General features: G+C 39.3%; 1 protein-coding gene across 5 annotated transcripts in view; it reads left to right on the forward strand.

The window, feature by feature from the left end:
* Nnt (nicotinamide nucleotide transhydrogenase) overlaps positions 1-22,153 on the forward strand; it is a 109,032-nt gene that overhangs the window by 14,575 nt on the left and 72,304 nt on the right. For all 5 annotated transcript variants that reach the window (XM_008832930.2, XM_008832929.3, XM_017798106.2 and 2 more), the window contains 3 exons: positions 4,949-5,036; positions 9,288-9,376; positions 13,646-13,833. In XM_008832930.2, coding sequence (XP_008831152.1) covers positions 4,949-5,036; positions 9,288-9,376; positions 13,646-13,833 — 365 coding nt within the window. The remainder of the gene's footprint in view (positions 1-4,948; positions 5,037-9,287; positions 9,377-13,645; positions 13,834-22,153) is intronic.

The raw sequence follows: 22,153 nt of genomic DNA on the forward strand, positions 1-22,153 counted from the left end.
TAATTGCTCTGAATTTAGACTGACTTAGAACTCCCTAAGTTCAGGGTAGCCACAGGCCTCAAAGTAATCCTCCTGCCTCAGCCTTTTTAGGCTGATTACAGGCATATGCCATTATGCCTAGTGTTAGAGGGAGTTTTCTTCATCTGGTGCCAAAGCCTGTATTTCTAGCTGAGGGCCGCCCTCTTCCCCTGTGGCCATCAGTGATAATGAACTTCATTTGCCTGTTAGCACTGCTGCATTCTCTGTTGCTTTTTTTCCCTCCAGAATTATTTGGTTTGAATTAAAAAATATTTTATTAATTCTTGGAGAATTTCATACATGAATGTAAAGTTTTTTGGTCATATTCACCCCTGTTCTTCCTCCTAACTTCTCCCAGCTCTACCTCCATGTCTCCAATTTCTTGTCCTTTCTCTCTCTCTCTCTCTCTCTCTCTCTCTCTCTCTCTCTCTCTCCCCTCTCTCTCTTTCTCTCTCCCACTGAATCCAATTTGTGCTGCCCATACACTCGTGAGCATGGGGCCATCCACTGGAGCATAGTCAACCTATTAGGGATGACACTCTTAAAGAAAACTGATTCTCCCTTCCCTTGGAGCCATCAACTGTCAATAGCTCTTCAGCTAGGAATGGAGGCTTGTGAATCCCTATTTCTTCATTCTGGAATGCTGACTGGCTTGATATTGGTACAGGTCTTGTGCAGGCAACCACAGCTACTGTGAGTTTATGAGTACAGTGGTCTTGTTATATCCAGAAGACACTGTTTTACTCTGTTCCTCCCTTATCTCTGGCTCTTAAAATCTTTCTGCCCCCTCTTCCATGATGGTCCCTGAGCCTTGAAGGGAGAGGGTATGATATAGATGGCCCATTTGTAGTTGAGTACTCCACAGAGACTTATTCTCTGCACTTTGACCAGTTGTGGGTTTCTGTATTAACTGCTCTCTGAAGCACATACAAAGAGACTTCTCTGAAGAGGTCTGAGAGCTGCACTAATCTATGGGTATAGAGATACAAATTTAGAGGGGAGTTTGATACTATGTCCATTTAGCAAAATAATGGTCATAGTTTCACCCCTGGGGCCTATGAGCTCCCCAACATGGGTTCTTGGTCAGATTTGCAATACTAGACAGGAGTTTCTTCCTGTAGAGGAGGCCTTAAAGTCAATTAGAATGATTGGTTGCTCCTTTAGCATTCATGCCACTATTATACCAATTGGCATATCTTGTAAAGCCTATTGTCATTGTAGCTTAGGGGGTTCACAGCTGGATAAGACTGTTGACTTTTCGTCCTCTTATAAGCCTGCACAGCACATTCTAGTACTATGAAAGCTAGCCATCAGAGAGGAAGCTTCCTGGTCAGTACCAACTTGATTTTTCAAGTGGTGTTATGATCAAGGTTTGTGTATCTTCAGCAATAGGGTCTTACCATCAAGTTCTGGTGGACAACAAAGAGCAAATGGCAATAGCCTGTATTGTTTAGGGGGTCTCCAGGACATCCCTGACCAACAACTTGAGGGGAACCATCCTATATCTGGCACTGGGCTTTTTATTTGGCAACCTATGGCTTTTAGGAGAAGCAGTATCCTCCATGTAGGGTAACACAAATTAAACTCTGGTCATCCAGAAAATAGGACCAACAATAGGACTCTGGTCACCCAGGAAAATAGTACCAACAATCAACAAGTGAGAGTTCATAAAATTAAGCTGTGTACTACAAGGGAACCTATTAATGGATTGAAAAGGCAGCCTACAGAATGAGAAAGCATTTCCAGTTTCTTGCTTGGAATGTCATGTAGAGAAGGATTGGGTTCTAAGATCCCTTCTGTTCATGGGAGAGTGGCCATAATCATACCTGTCGTGCTGGGAGGGGCAGGAATGATTGCATTATTTCATTGTACTGCTGACTGCCTGAGAGGGTGGGAAAAACCTGGAGATAGGTTAATGCTTATGAAATCAGCTTCTAAAGAAACTAATCGAAGCTGGGCATGGTGCTGCATGCCTATAGTCCCAGCACTTGGGAGGCAGAGGCAGGCAGATCACTGTGAGTTCAAGGCCAGCCTGGTCTACATAGTGAGTTCCAGGCCAGCTGGGGCTACAGGGAGACCTTGTTTCAAAAAGACCAAAAAAAAAAAAAAAAAAAAAAGAAACTAATTGAATTAAGTTTTAAGCATAAAAACTGTTCATTTGCTAATGTGTATAAGGGACAAACAAAAGCATTGAAAGAAAAACACTGCATGGAAAAAGCCTGATATGAATAGTCTTTTGAAGACTCATGCATGAGCCAGAAGTTTTCTTAGGTTTTATTTTCTTTTTATTTTTTGGTCTTTTTGAGACAGGGTCTCCCTGTAGTCCCAGCTGTCCTGGAACTCACTATGTAGACCAGGCTGGCCTTGAACTCACAGAGATCCGCCTGCCTCTGCCTCTAGAGAGCTGGGATTAAAGGCATGTGCCACCACACCCAGCTTCGATTAGTTTCTTTAGAAGCTGATTTCATAAGCATTAACCTATCTCCAGGTTTTCAGAGACAGACAGAGAAACAGAGGGGGCACACACGTGGAGGTCAGAAGACAGCTTTCAGGGGTAGGTTCTCTCTTGCCTTGTTGAGAAAGGGGCCCTTTTTTGTACTGTGCTGTGGACTGCAGGCTGGCTGGCCTGTAGGACCTTCCAGGCAATTCTCTTGTCTTCACTTCCCATCCTGCCATAGTAGGATGGGATAACAAAAAGCATCTGTCTTTTTTGTGCCTGGGTTCCCAGGATTAAACTCATATCATCAGGCTTACGTGACAAGCACTTTTATCTGCTGAGCCTTCTCGCTGGCCTAGGTTTTATGTTTTAAGTTGTAACATATAAAACATGGCATGTTATCAAATATGCCACAGACTCTACTTTGTGTCTCAGCTGTTTCCTTTTGTTGAGAATGAGATCACAAAGTTAAAGCTAGTTAAAAACACAGTTCGGGGGTTGAGGAGATGGATCAATCAGTAAAGTACTTGTTGCACAAACATGAAGACTTGAGTTTGGTTCATAACAACCACGTAAAAAGCCAGATGTGGTGGTGCAAGTTTGTACTCCCAGTGCTGGGGAGGTGAAGCTAGGTGGATCTCTGGAGCTCACTGGCCAGCTAGCCTCATCTAATCATCAACTCCAGGTCCTAGTGTGAGACTTTTTCTGAAAAAAAAAGAAGGGTGCAGAGCTCCTGAGGTTGATTTCTGATCCCACAAGTGCCTCCACACATGAACACACACACACTGGCGTGCACACAGATAATAAATAGAAACACATTTTTTTCCTTAATATAATGTAGCAGATGACTTATGAAGATATTGTTTATGGTTTAAAAAGTATGCTAGAGGACAAAATAAATTGTTGCCCTATTTATTTAGTGTTTGGAAGAGTTATTGCTATGCAGTATGGGATTAAAAATTTTATATGGAAAGTGCAATGTAAAGTGTTAAGAGTGCTTTTGATTCTGTCATGTAAGATGCACATAGATGAGAGAAGATCAGGACCACTAGTGCTTTTTAAAAAATATTTTATTTATTATTTTTAGTGTATGTGTATTGCCTGCATGTAGGTAAGTGCATCTGTGTTGTTCAATGCCTGAGGACAGAAGAGGCTGTCAGATCCCCTGGAACTGGAGTTACAGACAGTTGTTAGCTGCCATGTGGATCCTGGGATTCGAACCTGGGTCTTCTGCAAGAGCAGCTGGTGTTCTTAACGCTGAGCCATCTCTCCAGCCCCGACCACTAGTGCTTTTAGCTGCAGAAGCATTTGAGCAAATGAAAATCTATGAGACACTGTATAAATAGGTTCAATTAGAGCTGCATTGACTGCAAGTCGTGTTTAGATGAAGAACAGTGTCCACACACACATCTACTTTCTATCCCCAAAATACTGTTTTCCTGCTTCGTCCTGTTTAAGGATGATGAACTTAAAAGTAAAAGTAGTGATGATAGCATGCTTTTTTTTTTTTGCATCAATTGTTTTATAAAGTATTATAAAAATATGAACAGGGAGAATTTTGCTGCATGTTAGCAGGTGGGTCTTAATTATAAATAGTTGAATTTAATCTGAGTAAGAATCTTCAGAAGTGAATTTTAAGTCAAAAATATATGGACATGAGATTAGTGTGTCCAAAATATCCTATTAAAGAAAAGATGGGCTATACTCATAGTTTTTATTGGATAACTTGTTTCTCTGGCTAAATCAGTAATGAAGTGAGCGTTTACCATGTCACAGGCATTACAGTGACATTTTACCCTTTTATCCTCATAGAAACTTTCAGAGATAGATGTTCTTCTTGTCTCCATTTTATAGGCAAGGGAACCAAGATTAAATTTGCCCAAGGTCATATAGTCAGTCAAATAGAATCCCAGGCTTTCATGTACTAGAGATCAAGGGTAGTGCTGTTTCTGTTCTCCAAGAACAGCTAAGAACAGCTAAGTTAATTTCTTTATTTGAAAGCCTTCCCTCTATGCTACAAAATCATCCAAGTAAATTTAGTCAACTTAGTAAAATGAAAAATTTGAAAGCTGTGGAGTCTCCAAAAAGCACTGTGAGCATTTTTGTGTTTTTATTTCTTTACTCTTCTCTCTTGACTGACTTCTGCACTATTTGTTAGGAAGGGGCTGGATAGCAAGATGGATGAATGCCTGCACGACAGGCTGCCTAGGCAGACTTCCAGTTCTGCTCTTTACCAACTGGCTGACTGCATGGGCAAGTGTTTTCATCTTTGTGTCTCAATTTCCTAATCTATGAGGTAAATGTAATCCTTGCACTTGTTCAGAGCTTAGTGTGAAGGGTGAAGGGGTAAATATATATACAATGCTCAGAAATATTCTTGCCATACAGTAACTACTATGTAAACAGTTTTTTGACGAAGTGTAATTGATAACTTATGATAATATATGGACCTTTGATCTTTTATCTTATGGAGTTATCTGTTTATTTTTTCAGTTATAAGGCTGTTGTTCTAGCAGCTAATCATTTTGGAAGGTTTTTTACTGGTCAGATCACAGCTGCTGGAAAAGTTCCTCCAGCTAAGGTATGTACAGCTTCCAGTGTTTCTTCATGATAAAAACTGAAAGCAAGGGTATGTATTGTCATAAAATACAGCTTTTTAAAAAAAAGTATTTAAATTATTATTTTTATTTTATGTATGCATGTATTGCCTGCATGTAGGTAAGTGCACCCATGTTGTGCAATGCCCGTGAAGGACAGAAGAGGCTGTCGGATTCCCTGGAACTGGAGTTATGGACAGTTGTTAGCTGCCATGTGGGTGCTGGGATTCGAACCTGGGTCTTCTGCAAGAATAACCAGTGTTCTTAACCGCTGAGCCATCTCTCCAGCCCCAAAATACAGTTATTTTAAAAAAGTTTTACTGTGTGTTAGTTTCACTGGTGACTTTTGTAGAGCTTGCAGTTATGACAAAGCCTTAGTGCCGAACATTTAAGAATGTTTCAGAAAAGCGGACTTTGGCTTTTTCTAGAAGTTCTAGTCTGTCTGTCTTTTTTTCCCTCCCTCTCTCCCTCCCTCCCTCCCTCTCTCTTTCTCTCTCTCTCTCTCTCTCTCTCTCTCTCTCTCTGACTTACTAACTTGAATTCATGAGTGGATTTTGGATAACTTGGTTTGTGGGCCTATTTATGACTATTTTTAGCAAAGCTTCAAGATATTATTCAGCAAATTCTGGGTTTCCCAATTATTGCAACACTGTAGTTCATAGAAAACACTTCTTTGGTTTCTTCACTTTTGTCAAATTTCTTTGGGTCAAGAGGGCAGGAAATGGAAGGTGTTGTAATCAGGGTACTTGGCCAGAGGGAAAGGGTGCTGCTTCCTGAACAGATTTGCAACAGAGGGAGAAAGAGAGCAGTGAATTATGGGAAATGGGGATGAGAGGGCACCAGCTGGAGATTATGTTGTGACCCCTTCACTATGAAGACCAGTAAATAACAAAACAAACCCTGAGGCAAGGTATAGAGAACAGGACATTCAGTGTTGTCATCCATCTGCCTGCATTCTGTTCCCAAGTACCTTGTTATATAAACTCAAAATTGTCATACAAATAAACCTCTTAGGGAAAAGCAAATGGACAGCTTTGAGCAAAACAGATTAGGTGAGAGAAAACAAGTGGTTTCAATGGAGGCCAGAATATTTATCAGGAATGTATGAGCAAACAACACAGAGAGATGGTGTGGGAAATACTAAACTTTATGTGATAGATGAAATATTAAATTCCAATTTATTACTTAGGGTCACTAGGAAATGTCTGACTTTCAAAGGGGCCAGAAACTTGATGGCTGTTCTTAAACTGGCTGAGTGCATTGATGTGTAGTTGATTACTTAAAAAAATATTTTTATTGGTTGGAGAATTTCATACAATGTATTTTGATCATATTTAGACCCCCACCCCTTTTCCATCCCTACCTTACTCTCCGCAACTTTGTGTCCTCCTGTACTGTCTTTTTAAAAAAAGGCATATCCAGTTTAATTTGTGTTTCCTAAACCCTCTTGAATTACTTACTTTTTTTTTTTTGGTCTTTTTGAGACAGGGTCTCCTTGTAGCCCCAGCTGTCCTGGAACTCACTATGTAGATCAGGCTGGTCTCGAACTCACAAAGATCCATCTGCCTCTGCCTCCCAAGTGTTGGGATTAAAGGCGTGCACCACCACGCCTGGCTTGAATTACTTAGTTTTGATTAGAATCTTTCTAGAAATGTGTGGAGTTTTAGAGGAAAGCTGTAATTAAACAATGAAGTCAAAATCAAGAGGCTTAACAGGTGAGTCAATTAGCTATTAAAAGGTAGAAAAGTGACTGTTTTTACTAGAATTTAAATTCAGTGGCCTGTGAGATAGCTCAGTGAGTAAAAGTACATGCCTCCCTAGCCTGATGACCTGAGTTCAGTCACCAGCACCTACTTGGTGGAAGGAGAGAACCAAATCCTACAAGCTGTCCTTTGACCTCTACATGTATACCATGGCACATCCCCCTTCCTCTGCACACAAAATAAATAAATTGTAATGAAAAAAACTCAGGGCTGGAGACATCCCTCAGTGGTTAATAGTACCTCCTGCTCTTGCAGAGAACCTGAGTTCAGTTCTCAGCACCTACATCTAGGGGTTCACAGTGGTCTGTAGATGCAGTTCCAGGAGATCTGATGCCTTCCTTTGGCCCCATGGGCACAAGACATGCACATGGTGCACATACATGCATGTAGGCACTCATACATACACAGAAAGTCCCTTGAAGGCATATGATGTGTAGGGTGTATTGTAGGAGCGGGGTATGTGGTCTGAAGAAGATGAATACCATCTTTACTGCACAAAACTTTCATTCTGATGGGGTCACAGTGAGTATGGGGAAAACCCAGATGAATATACACTATAAATGTAGTTATACAAAATGAAGCAGATGACAGGATAGCATTGAGAAGATGCCTAAGCTAGGGAATGAGGAAGGCCCTCTGGCTTCTGAACTGCAATTCGGAGAATGGGAAGAAAGAAACTAGGGTTTTAGGGTGCTATCCCAAAGGAGAGCACATATGAAGATCTTAAGACAGAAGAGACTTTGGCATTTTCTTTTTTAAAAATATTTTTATTATTTTTACTTAATGTGTGTGAGTGTATCACATGTGTTTAGGTAGGTACACTCATGCTGTGCAATGCTGGCGGAGATCAGAAGAGGGCGTCGGATCCCCTAGAACTGGAGTTATGTTTGTTAGCTCCTTGTGGGTGCTGGGATCGAACTTAGGTCTTCAACAAGAGCAGTTAGTGCTCTTAAATGCTGAACCATCTCTCCAGACCCAGAGTTTGGTGCTTCATAAGAAAAGAAGGCCATTGGCCTTGGAGTGTGATGAGCAAGGTAGAAGGGGATCTGAGAGGAAGTGGAAAACAAAGTTCTATAGGTCACTTAGTATGGCTTAGATGCGCACCTCACACATGACATTTTTCATGGGTGCTGGGGATCTGAACTCAGGTCCTCATGCTTACATAGCAAGCTCTTTACCTGCTGAGCCATCATCTCCCTAGCTCAGTTAGGTCTCTTGCTGTGCAACAGCTCTCTTAAATTTTATTTCACCTAGCTGTAATCATGTATCCTTTTCATTTTTTTCTTTTTGTTTTTGGGACCCTGTCTTACTCTATAGCTCAGATAGGTCTGAGGTCACTATTCCCTGCCCTGCCCCCTTTCCCCAGTCCTTCTTGCCTTAGATGCTGATTCCTGGGATTTCATATACCTGTGTTATTTTTTTTTACTTATTATTTTCTTTTTTAGCAATGTTGAGACTTGCATGTGGAACATGGTTGGTGCTTTGGAGTTTAGAGTCTGCTTGTTTGCTGTGGTACCTTTCTGACCCCATGTCTGTGGACTTTCCTCTCCTCTGAACAAACTACCATCATAAGCATTTCTCTCCGTGGTTTCTGAGGCATTGCCTAGGGATCACTGGAACATGGAGTTTTGATTAGTGTAGGCCTCTTAAAAAAGTGGAAGAGACAAGGGCCTGCTGGGTATGTGGATGTTTACAAGCTTCTCTGTTTCTGTGGGTGACCTTTTTTTCCTATAGGAACAAGGAGTTGCCTTAACTAACCATTAATGGGATGTACAACAGAACTTGTTTTTTCAGGAAGGCCCATTCCAGACTAGAAACAACACTTTTCTCACTTCGTTTCTGTGCAGGGGAAGACTCTTCGTGGAACTCTTGGTTCAATTGGCTCTGATCCCTCTGTGGTTAGGGAGATTTGCTTGCATTGCTTCAGAGTTCAGATATGGATCATTCAAAATGGTTCTTAATTATGTATTGGTTACCAGCTGTTCAGAGTATTTAAACTCAAAATAGGAATTGGGTAGATGTTTTGCTAAAGTTGTGCCCATCTTTGACACCTTTCGATGTTTTATGAACACAGAAAGCCTTGGCATTTGAGAGGGAAGAGGTAGTTAGAATGAGATTGTAGGCGCTTTTGTAGTATTTGTTGTACAGTGTGAATGCACTTGTTAATTTTTAACATGTGTAACGCTGATTGTGCTTCAATGACTTTTACTCTGAGATGGTGATTGTCAGGCTATTTTTAGGGAAGATTATTGGCCATTGCTTTATCACAGGTGGCTCCTTGATGAATTTTTAAAAACACTGATGCTTCAGCTAGGGAATTGTCTGCTCCATCCATGTTGCTGATCAGCACTGCCGTTAGCACCATTTATTGAATGCTAACTATATGCACCAGGCACCCGTAGTTACTAACTGGTGATCTCTTACAGTCAACTGATAATGAACTTTAAAGCATAATGGGTTCTTCTTTCCCAGATCCTGATAGTTGGTGGTGGTGTTGCCGGACTTGCTTCTGCAGGTGCAGCCAAGTCAATGGGTGCAGTTGTCCGAGGTTTTGATACAAGGTGAGTTCTTTACTAGTGACGAATATTTAACTGAAAATATTTTGTTTCAACTGAGACATGTTGTATTTTCCTTAGAGTTTATAACTTGTAATAGCTCACTGAAGTTGTTCCATAAGTTCTTCAAAAATATTTTTGCTTTTTAAAGGCTTGTTTACTGGGAAAAGTGGACTAGCCTGGACTCAGAATAGTAGAAATAATAAAAGGATTGAAATTTAACAGATCACAGTTTTTTCTTTATGTGCATTGGCTATGGGACTAGAGTTATCTCTGTTCTGAATTTGTAACATGTTGCTTTACTGTATCCTGTTTATCTTCAGAATGCTTTTGGGCACTAGGCAGGGTATGAGCTAAGCTATAAGGAAAAAAGACTGGTGTAGGAGATATCCTAGCAGGCAGGTTGAGGGGAGACTGCCCTATGTTGGCTGGCCGGAAGCAGAGTTGCCTGGCAACAATCTCTAAACACTTTTTTATTTGGTGAGACTGGAAATTGAATCCAGTCTTCATACATGCTAGGCAAATGCTCTACCATGGAGCTGTATACCCAACCTTCAAATTGTTTTTCATCTAAGAATAGTAATATATAAATTATTATTGCATTATTCATGTGAAGGCCCTTGATTTGACTGGAAGAGTCAAATATTTTTTTTTTCTGATGTTTGCTTTCTCCTGGGGGCTCTACACTTTTCTATGTTCATTACATTTCTCTGAGACAGTCACAAACATGCCTAGATTGTAAAGAGAAGGTTGCTTTACTGAAGATGCCAGATACTGGCTTTTACTAAATGCTATTGAGTTCGATGATCATTTAGTTGTTCCAGAACTTTTTTGAGCTTAAAACATGTATTTATTTATTATCAACCTAGGGCAGTAGATTTATAACACTACTGCCAACATTAATTGTCTGCTTTCAGTGTTGGGGATTGACCCTAAGCTTTGTGCATGCTGAGCACGTGCTCTGCCACGCAGTGTCGCACCTCTACTGCCATTCATGAGTACAGAAAAATTAAAACATGCAGTGTGACTTTTCAGAGGATGTGTTCATAGAGCATGGTCAACAGCCCTTTCCTGGAGTTTAGAGAAGTGAAGTACTTATAAAAACCAGTTCTGCTGACATGAAGAAATACAGCATTTCCAAAGTAACCATGACATCAACTAAGGAGAGCCAGGACTAAACATGGCATCACTTCCATTCTTTCATTTTGAATGTTTGTTGATGTGAAGATTTTTCCAGATTCATCAAATCTTTAGAAAGAAGACTGTTTATGTTTTGTTACAGTGGATAATAGTATTCAAGTAGAAATGGATGTATTTTGACCTAGAGATGATTTGAAACTGTGGAATTTAATTTTTTTTTTTTTGAGGCAGGGTCTCCCTGTAGCCTCAGCTGGCCTGAACTTGCTATGTAGACCAGGCTAGCCTTGAGCTTACAAAGATCTGCCTGCCTCTGTTGGGATTAAAGGCATGCACCACCACACCCGGCCATGGGATTTCATGTTTTGATGGCATTGTCTCAAATTGTGAACTAAATAAACAGGATACCACTGTTGCTGAGGTCTATATTTATTTGTAGTTTATTAAATATATTATATAGAAAACAAGTATACAATGAAAAAAGTATGATACTGAAGAGATAAAATACTTTAAAAAAAGAATTATAGCTCATAAATCCAGATACTATTTTGAGACTGAGGTTTCAGATCGTACAATAAATATGAAATCCAAACGTATTGGAAAGTATATTTGTCCATTATGTTCTTCTTGTTGACTGAATGATATATATATGTGTATATTGGTTAAAAATTCTAAAAATTAGCTGGGCATGGTAGCTTATGCCTTTAATCCTGGCACTTGGGAGGCACAAGCAGGTAGATCTCTGTGAGATGGAGGCCATCCTGGTCTCCATGGCAAATTCCAGGCCAGATGGGGCTACAGGGAGACCTGTCTTAAAAAGGTGTGTGTGTGCACCTGTGCGTGCGCACACACACACACACACACACACACACAAATCTAAAAATTTAAGTATAATCATTGACCAATGGTACTAAAGAGTATTATTTTTGAATTCTTTCAAACCACAATTAGAGGCTGAGCGGCTGTGGTAGAGAATGTGATTAGCATGTGTGGAGGTTCAATCCCTAGCACCAAAAACAAGGAAGCAGGCAACAAAGAAGAAAAAAAAATCCAACCCCCCCCCCCAACAAAAACCTATCACTGGAAGATTTCTTTCTTAACAATAATGACTATCTTGCCTAATGCTTATATTACAAAATTTAAAAATATAGAAGCTCAACTCCCTTTTTATCATGGTGCACAAGTGTGTGCATGCATGTGCATGAGCACATGTATATATACACACACACACACACAAACACACACACAACCCTAAAGTAAGGCCTGACTGACTAGAGATAACTTAATATTTTAATGTGTACTCCCATTTCCTTCATATTAATTAAAATTTTAATCTTACTAGTTAATCTTAGTACTATTTAACTTTTTTCATTTAATACAGATCATGAAGATCTTTTACTTTGTGTGCATGTGGTTGTGCTGGGTGGTTTTTGTCAACTTGATACAAACTAGAGCCACCTGGGAAGAGGGAGCCTCACTTGAGGAATTTCCTCTATCAGATTAGCCTGTAGCCATGTCTTGGGGCATTTTTGATTACTAATTGATGTAGGAGGGCCCAGCCCACTGTAGGTGGTGTCATCTTTAGGCAGGTGGGCCTGGACTGTATAAGAAAGGTAGCTGGGCAAGCCAGGGGCAGGTTAGCAAGCAGTGTTCCTCTATGGGCTCTACTTTTTTCCTGCCTCCAGATTCCTACCTTGATCAGAATGTGTAAGCGAAATAAACCCTTTCATCCCCAAGTTGCTTTTGGTCAGAGTGTTTTATCATAGCAACAGAAAGCAAAACAGAATAGTAATATTGGGGATTAAGCCCAGTGCCTTAAACATGCTAGGCAAGTGCTCAACCACTGAATTACTTCCCCAGTCTTTTTTTTTTTTTTTTGTTTTGAAATAAGGGCTTGCTATGTTTACCCAGGGGACCTTGAACTTGCTTTATAGCTCACACAGGCCTTGCACTTGCACGCCTTCTGCCTTGACCGCCTGAGTAGCTGGGATTACATGTGTGTATCACTAGTCCTGGTTGGTATCTTTCCTTACATATAAATATTTTAAATTGCTGCGTTTGAATTTCTGATGAAAAGTTCTAGTGATTGTTGTTATTAAGGAAGCTTGAGATTTATTGTCACTGAATGGATAACAAGTAGTTCTACCATAGAGCTGAAATCCTTTTTGGCTCTCATTTTTTAACCAGAATACAATACATGAGTGGCATTTATCTTTTTAAACTGAATATATTTTTCATAATTTAAATATGTTATGTTGGCTCTTCATATTTTACCATTTATCTATTTACATAATACATTTTTTCTTTTTGAGGCAGGATCTCATGTAGTCTAAGCTGACCTTGAACTCCTGATCAGTCTAAGCTGTGGGATTACAGGCATGTACCACCACACATGGGTTTTAAAAAATAATATTTTATTTATTATTATTTTTTTATATGTATGAGTGTATTGCCTGCATGTATGTGAGTGCACCCGTGTCGTGCATTGCTGCGGAGGTCAGAAGAGGGCTTTTGATTCCCCTGAAACTGGAGTTAAGGATGGTTTGCACCCACTATGTGGGTACTGGGAATTGAACCCGGTCCTCTGCAAGAGCAGTCAGTGCTCTTAACCCCTGAGCCATCTCTCCAGCCCCAGTTTTTTTTTTTTTTTTTAAACCAGCTTATAGTTTATGAGGACTAGAGCCAAAAATCACTTCATTAAAACCTTGAAATATTTCTAAGGAAGTCATTTAGTGGGAAAAGCCTACAATCAGAACAAACTCAGAACATTCACAAATCAAATGCCACAGCTTGGACGATATGAGTATGAATGTTTATCAGTTTTCATGTCATCAATATTGGGGCCACAAGGAATATAACTCATAACCAGGATTGGCAATAGTGAAATTCTTTTTGTAATTTAAATAGAAGTTGGGATTTTTCCAATTTTTTTTCTAGGAAACAATATACAAGTATTACCTGTATCTGAAAGAAGAAATAAGTAAAAAAACCCTGACATTTGATGCCAGAAGCGTCAAAAGAAACTCTTGACTTTTGACAATATATAGTTTCCTTAAAAAAAAATGTGTGTCTGTAAGTGAGGATTTTGATTCATGTATCAGGGGTCTAAATTAACCACTGCTTCCCTCACTACCCTAGAGCTGCAGCTTTGGAGCAGTTCAAGTCTCTTGGTGCTGAGCCCTTGGAGGTGCCCTTGAAGGAATCTGGAGAAGGCCAAGGAGGGTATGCAAAAGAGATGTCTAAAGAGTTCATTGAAGCCGAAATGAAGCTCTTTGCTCAGCAGTGCAAGGAGGTGGACATCCTCATCAGCACAGCCCTGATTCCAGGTAGGCCACTGGGTAAATGGCTATCCCAAGGCATCTTTGCTGATGATTTTTAAAAAAATAAGAATGTTTAAGGTTTGAATTTGTTTATGTGACGATTGATTTTTCTCTAATAAAAGTGCGAGGAAATGACAAAAGCACACAGCACAAATCACTGTAGTCCCATGACACTTAATAAGGCATTTAATCATGCTACATGTTCTTTAGGTGTATTTTTGTGTGACTGTGTTCATGGATTATTCTCTATGTACAATAATCTGTTTTAAGCACTGTTTTTTTTCATTTGTTTAAGTTCTTGACAAATAATTTTTTTTCTGTTCACTTTTTAAAGACACTATATTTTCATTGGAGAAAATTAAAATAGTACTGAAAATTACAGAGCATAAAATAACATGGCAGAAGTTAACATGGCAGAGATGGCCAATACTAATATTTTGATAATCATTTTCCATTTGAGCGTGTATATGTCTCTTTATGGAATTTCCAATGTATATTTTTATTTATAGCACATTATGGCCTTTCTAATTATTTCCTTTCACATACTTGTTTTTTTCCAGCCAAACTGAGCTTTGACCTGTCATAGTAGGAATTACTTTTAGATCTTAATATTTTCTAAGGAATATTTTTACTGAATGCATAATATCAATGCAATAAACATTTGTTGATTAGTAGCTAGCTTGTCCTGGCAGGTTACGGAGTGAAGAAACTTTTCATCTTTTATTTTCTTTTACAAAATTTATTTATTTTTTAATGTGTGTGTGTGTGTGTGTGTGTGTGTGTGTGTGTGTGTGTTGCCTGCATGCATGTAAATGCAACCATGTGTATAATACCCATGGAGGCCGGAAGAGGACGTCCGATTCTCTGGAACTGGAGGTACAGATGGTTGTGAGCCACCTTGTGGGTGCTGGAAACTGAACCCTGGTCCTCTGCAAGAGCAGTCAGTGCTCTTAACTGCTGAGCCATCTCTTCAGCGCCTTTCATTTTCTTACCTCGTCCCCATCCTTTCCTTCTACTATTGAGTATGAATACCATGCTGTCTCTTTCTTTTTTGAAAGAAAACGAGCCAGTAAGCAGGATTTAAGGGGCCCACAGTTGCTAGTGTTTAATTTTACTCAGGGACTCTCCTTTTCTCTATCTCAAAACTGAAAAATTTTCTCCTATTAACCCCATTTGCCTGAGAAATTTTTGCATGATCTTGGGTATTTAGGTATGTAAAATAGGTAAACAAATCAAACATTTATTGATGATAAATCAGAAAGAAACTTATTTTAAAAGTTTTTACTATACATATAACTTTACCATTTATTAAGATGAAAGCAAATTTGCATACTAATGAAGTAGGTGTGGTATTTTACATAAAGAATAAAATTTGGATGACTGTTTGCAGGACTTCAGTATTTTCAGAGCTGACTGACATTTTGGGTTTATGATCAGTTCTGAGAATGCTGCTTTGCATATGTAGTACATAGTATCAAGTGGCACAAGTTTGTTTAGGGCCATTTCAGAAATTGTTGGAGATTCTGTCCCCATCCCAAGCCAAAATTCATTTACTGTTTTTTAAAAATGAAGTTGAAGTCAGCAACTCAAGCAGCAATTTTTGAAATCAGACATCCTAACATGATAAAATCCCAGAATATACTAATTTGATATTTACCTGATGAAGAATGATGGTAGAAAAAATTTTAATATCTTTGTTTTCTGTAACTAAACTATTATGCTTCTTTCACTTTTGTGTGTACATGTATGTGTGTGCATGTTTGTGTATGTGTAGGTGTATGTATACATGTGTGCACTTTTGTGTGGAAGCCAGAAGACAACCTTGGGTGTCTGTCGTTCCTCAGATGCTGTCCACCTTTTTTTTCTTTTTCTGAGACAGGATCTTTAACTGGCTTGAAACTCACTAAGTTTGCCATGCTGGCTGGGCAGCAAGCCCCATAAATCGCCTGTCTCCACCTCCACATTTCTGAGATTATAAATGTGCATCACCATACCTTATGATTCTATAAGAGCAGAAAAATGCATAAAATGAAGACACTGAAATTCATAGCATAATTGTGTTGACTCTGAGCAGAGGTGTGTCAGAAGCATCCAGTGGCCTTGGGTGGCATACTAGTATGTGCAGCACAAAGTACACATGGTGTGTTCAGAACAGGAAAAATTATCTTCTGTTATCCCCCACCCCCTAAAAATCCTGACTATTTAAAACCCAACGCCAGGGAATTGATTTCAATCATGATTTATGAGCTTTTTTTTGGGGGGGGGGTTGCTTCCAGGTCTTCCTTACAACCTCTGTTTCTACAAATGAGCTGGCTTTTGCAGATGCTGTCATCCCCCTGAGTGCTGGTAGATGAAGCAGGCAGGGGGCTGATACGGACTCAGCCCATGGCAGTGTGATTGTAGAAATGAGGTGTATGGTTGAGCATTTGATGTAGATATGGATGAGAAGTCACTGATCCTTCGATGATGTTTGTAAAATCTGTCAGGATGGAAGTCGTGCACAAGCAGTGGCAGGGGAGCACTTCAAAGTTCCTCTTTTTGTGACAGTGACTCTTGAGAAGGATCTGGGACCTGTGCTGTAGCCACCATCTGAGCCTTTAGGGTCTGCACCTTGGGAAGGAGGAAGTGTTAGGAGCGAAGATGTAACAAGTGGTCAGTAGAGGGCGCTAAAACATTTATTCATAGCGTGAATGATAAAACCCGAAAGCTAGCTAGCTTTAATTAACAAATTCTTAATAAAGAAATGGTGATAATTTTGACATAGTGCATAGTTTTATTATTGATTATAAATCTGTGAATGATACAACTCTAGATTTCTTATTTTGTTTGTTTTCTGAGACAAGGTCTTGCTCTGTAACCCTAGCTGGCCTGGGTCTCACTGGATAGTCCAGGCTGTACTCAAAAATCGCAGATCTGTCTGCCTCTGTCTCCCGAATGCTGGGATTAAAGGTATGTGCCACAATGCCAAGATAACTCATGACTTCTTCATTAAACATACTGACCTTTTGAGTTCACCTGCCTCATTCACAGCTTATTTTGTTTTAAGACAGGGTCTTGCTGTGTAGCCCCTGCTGGTCTTGAACTTGTGATCCTACTACCTCAGCCTAAGTGCTGTGCCCAAATGGCATTTACTTATTTATTTATTTACACAGTGTGTTTTAGTAGGTCAAATTGTGTGATAATTTTGAAGATGAATTAAAGAAGTTTCGTAATCTGCTTCACTGTGCCTTTTCCATTTGAAGCCATGATCTTCATATTAAACTTGCACTAAGTTCTTGGTCAATACATTGTCCCAGAGCTTGCTCTCAAAAGGCTGACTGACTGGCAGTCCTTTAAGTTTTTGCAAATTTTTTAAAAAAATAAGGAAAACCTATTTAGAATATTATAAAGAAAAGAGTAATTTTTTTCTAAAGATCTCATATCTCCAGGGGGACTGAAAATTGAGAAAATCAACATTGATGTGAATGATTGAAAAGATTAAATATTATACAAAGGTTCAAATGCCCCTTGGAAAACAGTGTACTTGGCATTATAACTTTACTGATAAATGTGCTAGATCTTTGTACCAGTCAACTGATGGTGTGCCTAGCTCCTGAAAGTTTCTTAGAACAGAAGTTGTTCTAAAGTTTTTCTTGAGAAAGATTAAGTCAACTGCTGGAAATTCTTTAAGCTGAGATTCCTTCACGGAAGGCTGAACTGAAGATCTGGTAAGGGTACAAGTGTGGAAAGAGGGACGTAGGCAGGTAGCTATTTTCATGTAGCAATTTGGACAGTGACCTTGTTCTTACGTGTAGTTCTGTGTGGACTGAAATAGTTGTATAAGGCAGTAATTGTAATCCTGCCTCTTCTGGGCTGGATGAGTCATTAAAGGTGAGAATTTCACTTAATGCAAGTAATCTTAGTGGTGCTGAATGCAGAGGAGACAGCTACCAAGCTTCCTGTCCAGCCTTTGACCTTCAGGGTGACCAGTAACAAGTAAGCCAGCTCTGCTTTCTGGCAATGCTCAGGATGTGTTCATAATCTTTTCTGCTAAGGTGTTTGAGATAATATAGTTTTCAGAACTTTTATGTTTTAGACTTCCCTTTTTTTGAGACAAGGTCTCACCATGTAACTGTGGCTGGCCTGGAATTCACTAGGTGGACTGTCCTCAAATTCACAGAGATCCACTTGCCTCTATCTCCCTATTGCTAGTGTTAAAGATGTGCACTAACACACTCCACATCTAGAACCCTCTTCAAGAGAGTTAAAATATTTAAACAGGAAGAGATTGAATCAGATTGAAAATCTGTTCAGTAAGTTAGGTAGGGGAACATTAAGGTGGAACAAAGGAGTCACAGCAGTTTTGTAGTGACTCTCTTGGGAAAGCATCACCAAACTTCAGTGATGACTAAGAGAACTGTGGGGCACATGCTGGATTTCCTGTGGTAGAGACGGGCTTTCCCACTGAAAGTCTTTCTTGATGATAACTCAATTAAAAATTCATAATCAGGCCTGGGGAGATGGCTTAGTGGGTAAAGGGCCTGCTGAGCAAGCATGAGGGCTTGAGTTCGGGTCCCCAGAACCCATGTAAAAGTCAGGTGTGGCAGTATGTATATATAACCCCAACATTGGAGGAGAGGGTCAGAGACAGGTGGATCCTGGGGACTTGCTGGCAAGTCTAGCTGAAATGGCAAATAAAAATGATGTTGACCTCTGGCCTCCATATGGGTATGTACCCATATGTGCACATGCATGTACAAATATATGCACGCACACATATACTACACACACAAAAGAAAAAAAATACATGATCTGAATGATCATATAGCTTTCCTGTTTCCCCTTTCCTACCTCAGGTCTTGCTCTTTTCCATTTAATGATTGATAGCTACTATAGAGCCTGAGGTTTTATTTAGTAATGATTAATGTGTCCTTGGTTCACTCAGGTTTCTGGCATCATTAGAGGAAGGCATCTAGATTGATCAAGGTTGGATATAAAGTTTATATTCTTCCATTCTCCTCTCTCTCTCTCTCTTTCTCTCTCTCTCAGCAACTGTCTGGGTCTCATTTCAGTCTTGTTGGCCAGTTATGTTTTTAAATAGGCTAAGATCCTTCCATACACTTGCATGCATTGCTTTTTCTCCTTGGAATACCATCCTTGTTCTTCCTTGCCTTTTAAAATCCTGCTGTACTCAGTTACCACTTCTTCCATAGGGTCAACTGTGTCCTAGATATTATTTTTTTACTGCATCCATAGCTTCTTGCCTGTGCTTCACGTTATTGCATCCTGCTTCATTGTCCTGTCTTCCATGATTGCAGGGAAAGTGTTTCATCCATCTCTATCATGGCCAGTGCTTGGCCTGCTGCTTTACGTACAGTAATGGCTCAGCAAGCATGGTTCAACTCATACTTCTGGGTGCCTTCCTCACATCTTGGTTGGCACAATTCTTTTTATTTTTCCAAAGCTATTTAAACAAAGACAGATAGAACACTCTGTTGGATCAGCTTTATATAACCACAGTGGAGAGGCTAATTTAAGACTGGAAACTTAACTTTCTTAAATTATTCAAAACTAGGACACATGCCAGGCTGCAATTTGAGGCAGATAGTTAGACCTTTCAGGAGATGGAACCAGGAAGTAGTGGAAGGTGTGTTCAGTAATTGGAAAATGTTTTGTCAGGAAGATACTCATTGGTTGGTTATAAATTACATAAATTAGAATGCCTTAGGTCATATATACTTAGATCTGATTTTAGACCTAATTCCAGTTAGTAGTACTTTTTGTATTTATACTTGTTAGGGTCTCTAGAATACCCATCTCACAGGACACTTAAGTCTTCCATGACTGGGAAGAGTTGGAAAGGAGATATTTCCTCTGATGAGAATCTTCTTGAAAGTCCACATCAGTTCTGCATTTGATGCTGCTTGTTATCTTTGAATGCATGTTTCATAGGATGGAATAGTCAAAAAGATGACTCTCCAAGTTTGTGATTTTAGGCAGGAGAATAATACAGCAATAACAGATTATTTTCCATTTATTGAATTACTCAACGATAATTCTTTTATTTTTGTCTTTTTAAGACAGGGTCTCCTTGTAGCCCCAGCTGGGCTGGAACTTGATATACAGACCGGACTGGCCTTGAACTCACAGATCTTCCTGCCTCTGTCTCCCAAGTGCTGGGATTAAAGGCGTGTGCCCCATAATTCTTGTTTTGGCTATTGTACAAAGTTTGTCAAAGTGAGAGTTTATTATTTAGATTGTTCTTTTTTCTCAGTATACATTATGATTTTAGGCGTCAAAACTATATCCTGTAGGTCAATGACTCCCAACTTTTGGGAGGTTATATTACTTTTACTGACTCATCCTTCATGCACCCCTTCCTTAGGTGTATTTTGTATTGAAAATATTACTTCCATATTTTCAGTTGTTTTGAGAATTTTGAAGGACAAAAAGAAATACTTATATGTTGCAACATCAAGGATTGTTAACCACAGGCTGTCTACATACCTCTTGGTAGCTCTCAACACTAACAGGGCAACTTGTCATCAGGAGGAAGATGCCAGAATTGTGGCATTTTCTGTTGCCATTTGTTAGTCTTGATTTCTTAGGTTGTGTTGAGTGAGTTGCTGGGCCAAATTTAACAGATCTTCTGTTGGGAAAATTATGACACAGAGTTATATTCTGGTTTGGTCTGTTATTTCTCCAAAAGTATGTTGCAAGATTAAGAAGCAGTACATTCTCCCGCCCGAGCTTGGGGGTTGAGACTACCTCTGATGAACAGCTACTGCCAACTAGCTAGTACTTGTAGTGCAGGAATTTCCTTCTTTCTGCCTACCCTGCTCTTTCTTGTTAGGGCAGTCTCACTCTAAATCCATAATCTTTGCTATAACAGATTAATCCAAGAGTATAAAACTGTTCAGTTATTATATAAATTTACTTTTTTCCCCACTTAACATCAACAGGTAGTAGCTGTTATTCTCCTGGTCAAGTGGGGATTCAGATTAACAGTGTTGCTTTCACCATGAAGAGGCTCTGAAGATTACTCTGGGCACTGTTTCTAGTTGGGGAGTGTGCATGGGAGGCCTTCAAGTGTCACACATCATTCTTACTACCTTATCTTTGCCTAAGACCAGTCACATGGGAAGGGAGTTAGTTTTTTTTTTTTTTTTTTGGCCTAGCTCTGTGCCCAGGAATAAGAGGACATTATATTAGCTTGCTAAGGCTTCCATAGCAAAATGCAACAGACTTGGTAGCTTGGTAACTGTAAAAATTTATCTTGTCAGAGTTTGTTGGTCTAGACATTTAAGGTCAAGTTGTTGACAAGGTTTGTTTTTTTGGGGACTTCTCTCTTTGGTTTGTAGATGACCACCTTCCTAAGGCCACTGTCCCTTCTCCTATGTCTGTAGGTCCCTGGTGTATCCTTTGATATTTAATTTCTTCTTCTTTAGGACACCAGTAAGATTTTTTTTTAGGGCCCAAGATTAGTTTAATCATATCCTTAACAGCACTATCTCCAGATGTAGTCAGGTTCTTAGGAACTGGGGCTTAGGGGATCAACCTATGAATTCAAGGAGGAACACTAATGTAGTTCAAAACAGATGTGGATTGTGTGTGTGTACGTGCATGAATGTGCACATGTGTGCACATGCATGAGTGCAACTACCAGCCTTTTTCTTGTTATCTACTTTGTAATTTTTTCTCATCATATTTAGTATGTTCATTAGAAATCAGAGGTATGTTCTTAGATTTATAGCAAGATTTAGATTCCTAATCTGTATGTATTACTTAACAGCTGATTTGTCTCTTGAAATCACATCTCTAAGTATAGCATTATATTTAGAAATCTCTCAAGGTTATCCAGTTTATAAAAGCCATGTGTTTGCAAATTTTCATTACTTTTCTTTTGTTATACAAAGAATTAATTATTCAGAGAAAGTGGTCAACTCATTCTAGATAGAGCTCACATTCAGAGTACTCTGCTGAAATCTTTAGGCTTGAATCAGCACCTCTTCATGTTCGTGAGCAGTTGTTGGTAGGACCTCTTGAGATACAGAAGTGGAGAACCTGTATCTGTGCTTTGCTTCAGTATGGAGTTAGCAAAATCTGAGACTCCTTAGAGAAATGGATCAGTAGATTAAATATTTAGCAGCTTCTTAATACTCAGTATTTATTATATAATCAACAATGTCTTTCTCTCACTTGCAGATTATATATAATGTATATATGTTATGTATATACATATATATAGCACCTTTGTCTTCATTTTAACATTTTTTAAAGCTTAAGGCAATACTTTAGCTTCATCTGTAGTTTTGAAATTTCAAAAGAGCCTGTGGGGGTTGGCAGG

Source organism: Nannospalax galili, unplaced genomic scaffold (assembly GCF_000622305.1).
Source record: "Nannospalax galili isolate Female #2095 unplaced genomic scaffold, S.galili_v1.0 scaffold235, whole genome shotgun sequence".
Taxonomy (NCBI): domain Eukaryota; kingdom Metazoa; phylum Chordata; class Mammalia; order Rodentia; family Spalacidae; genus Nannospalax; species Nannospalax galili.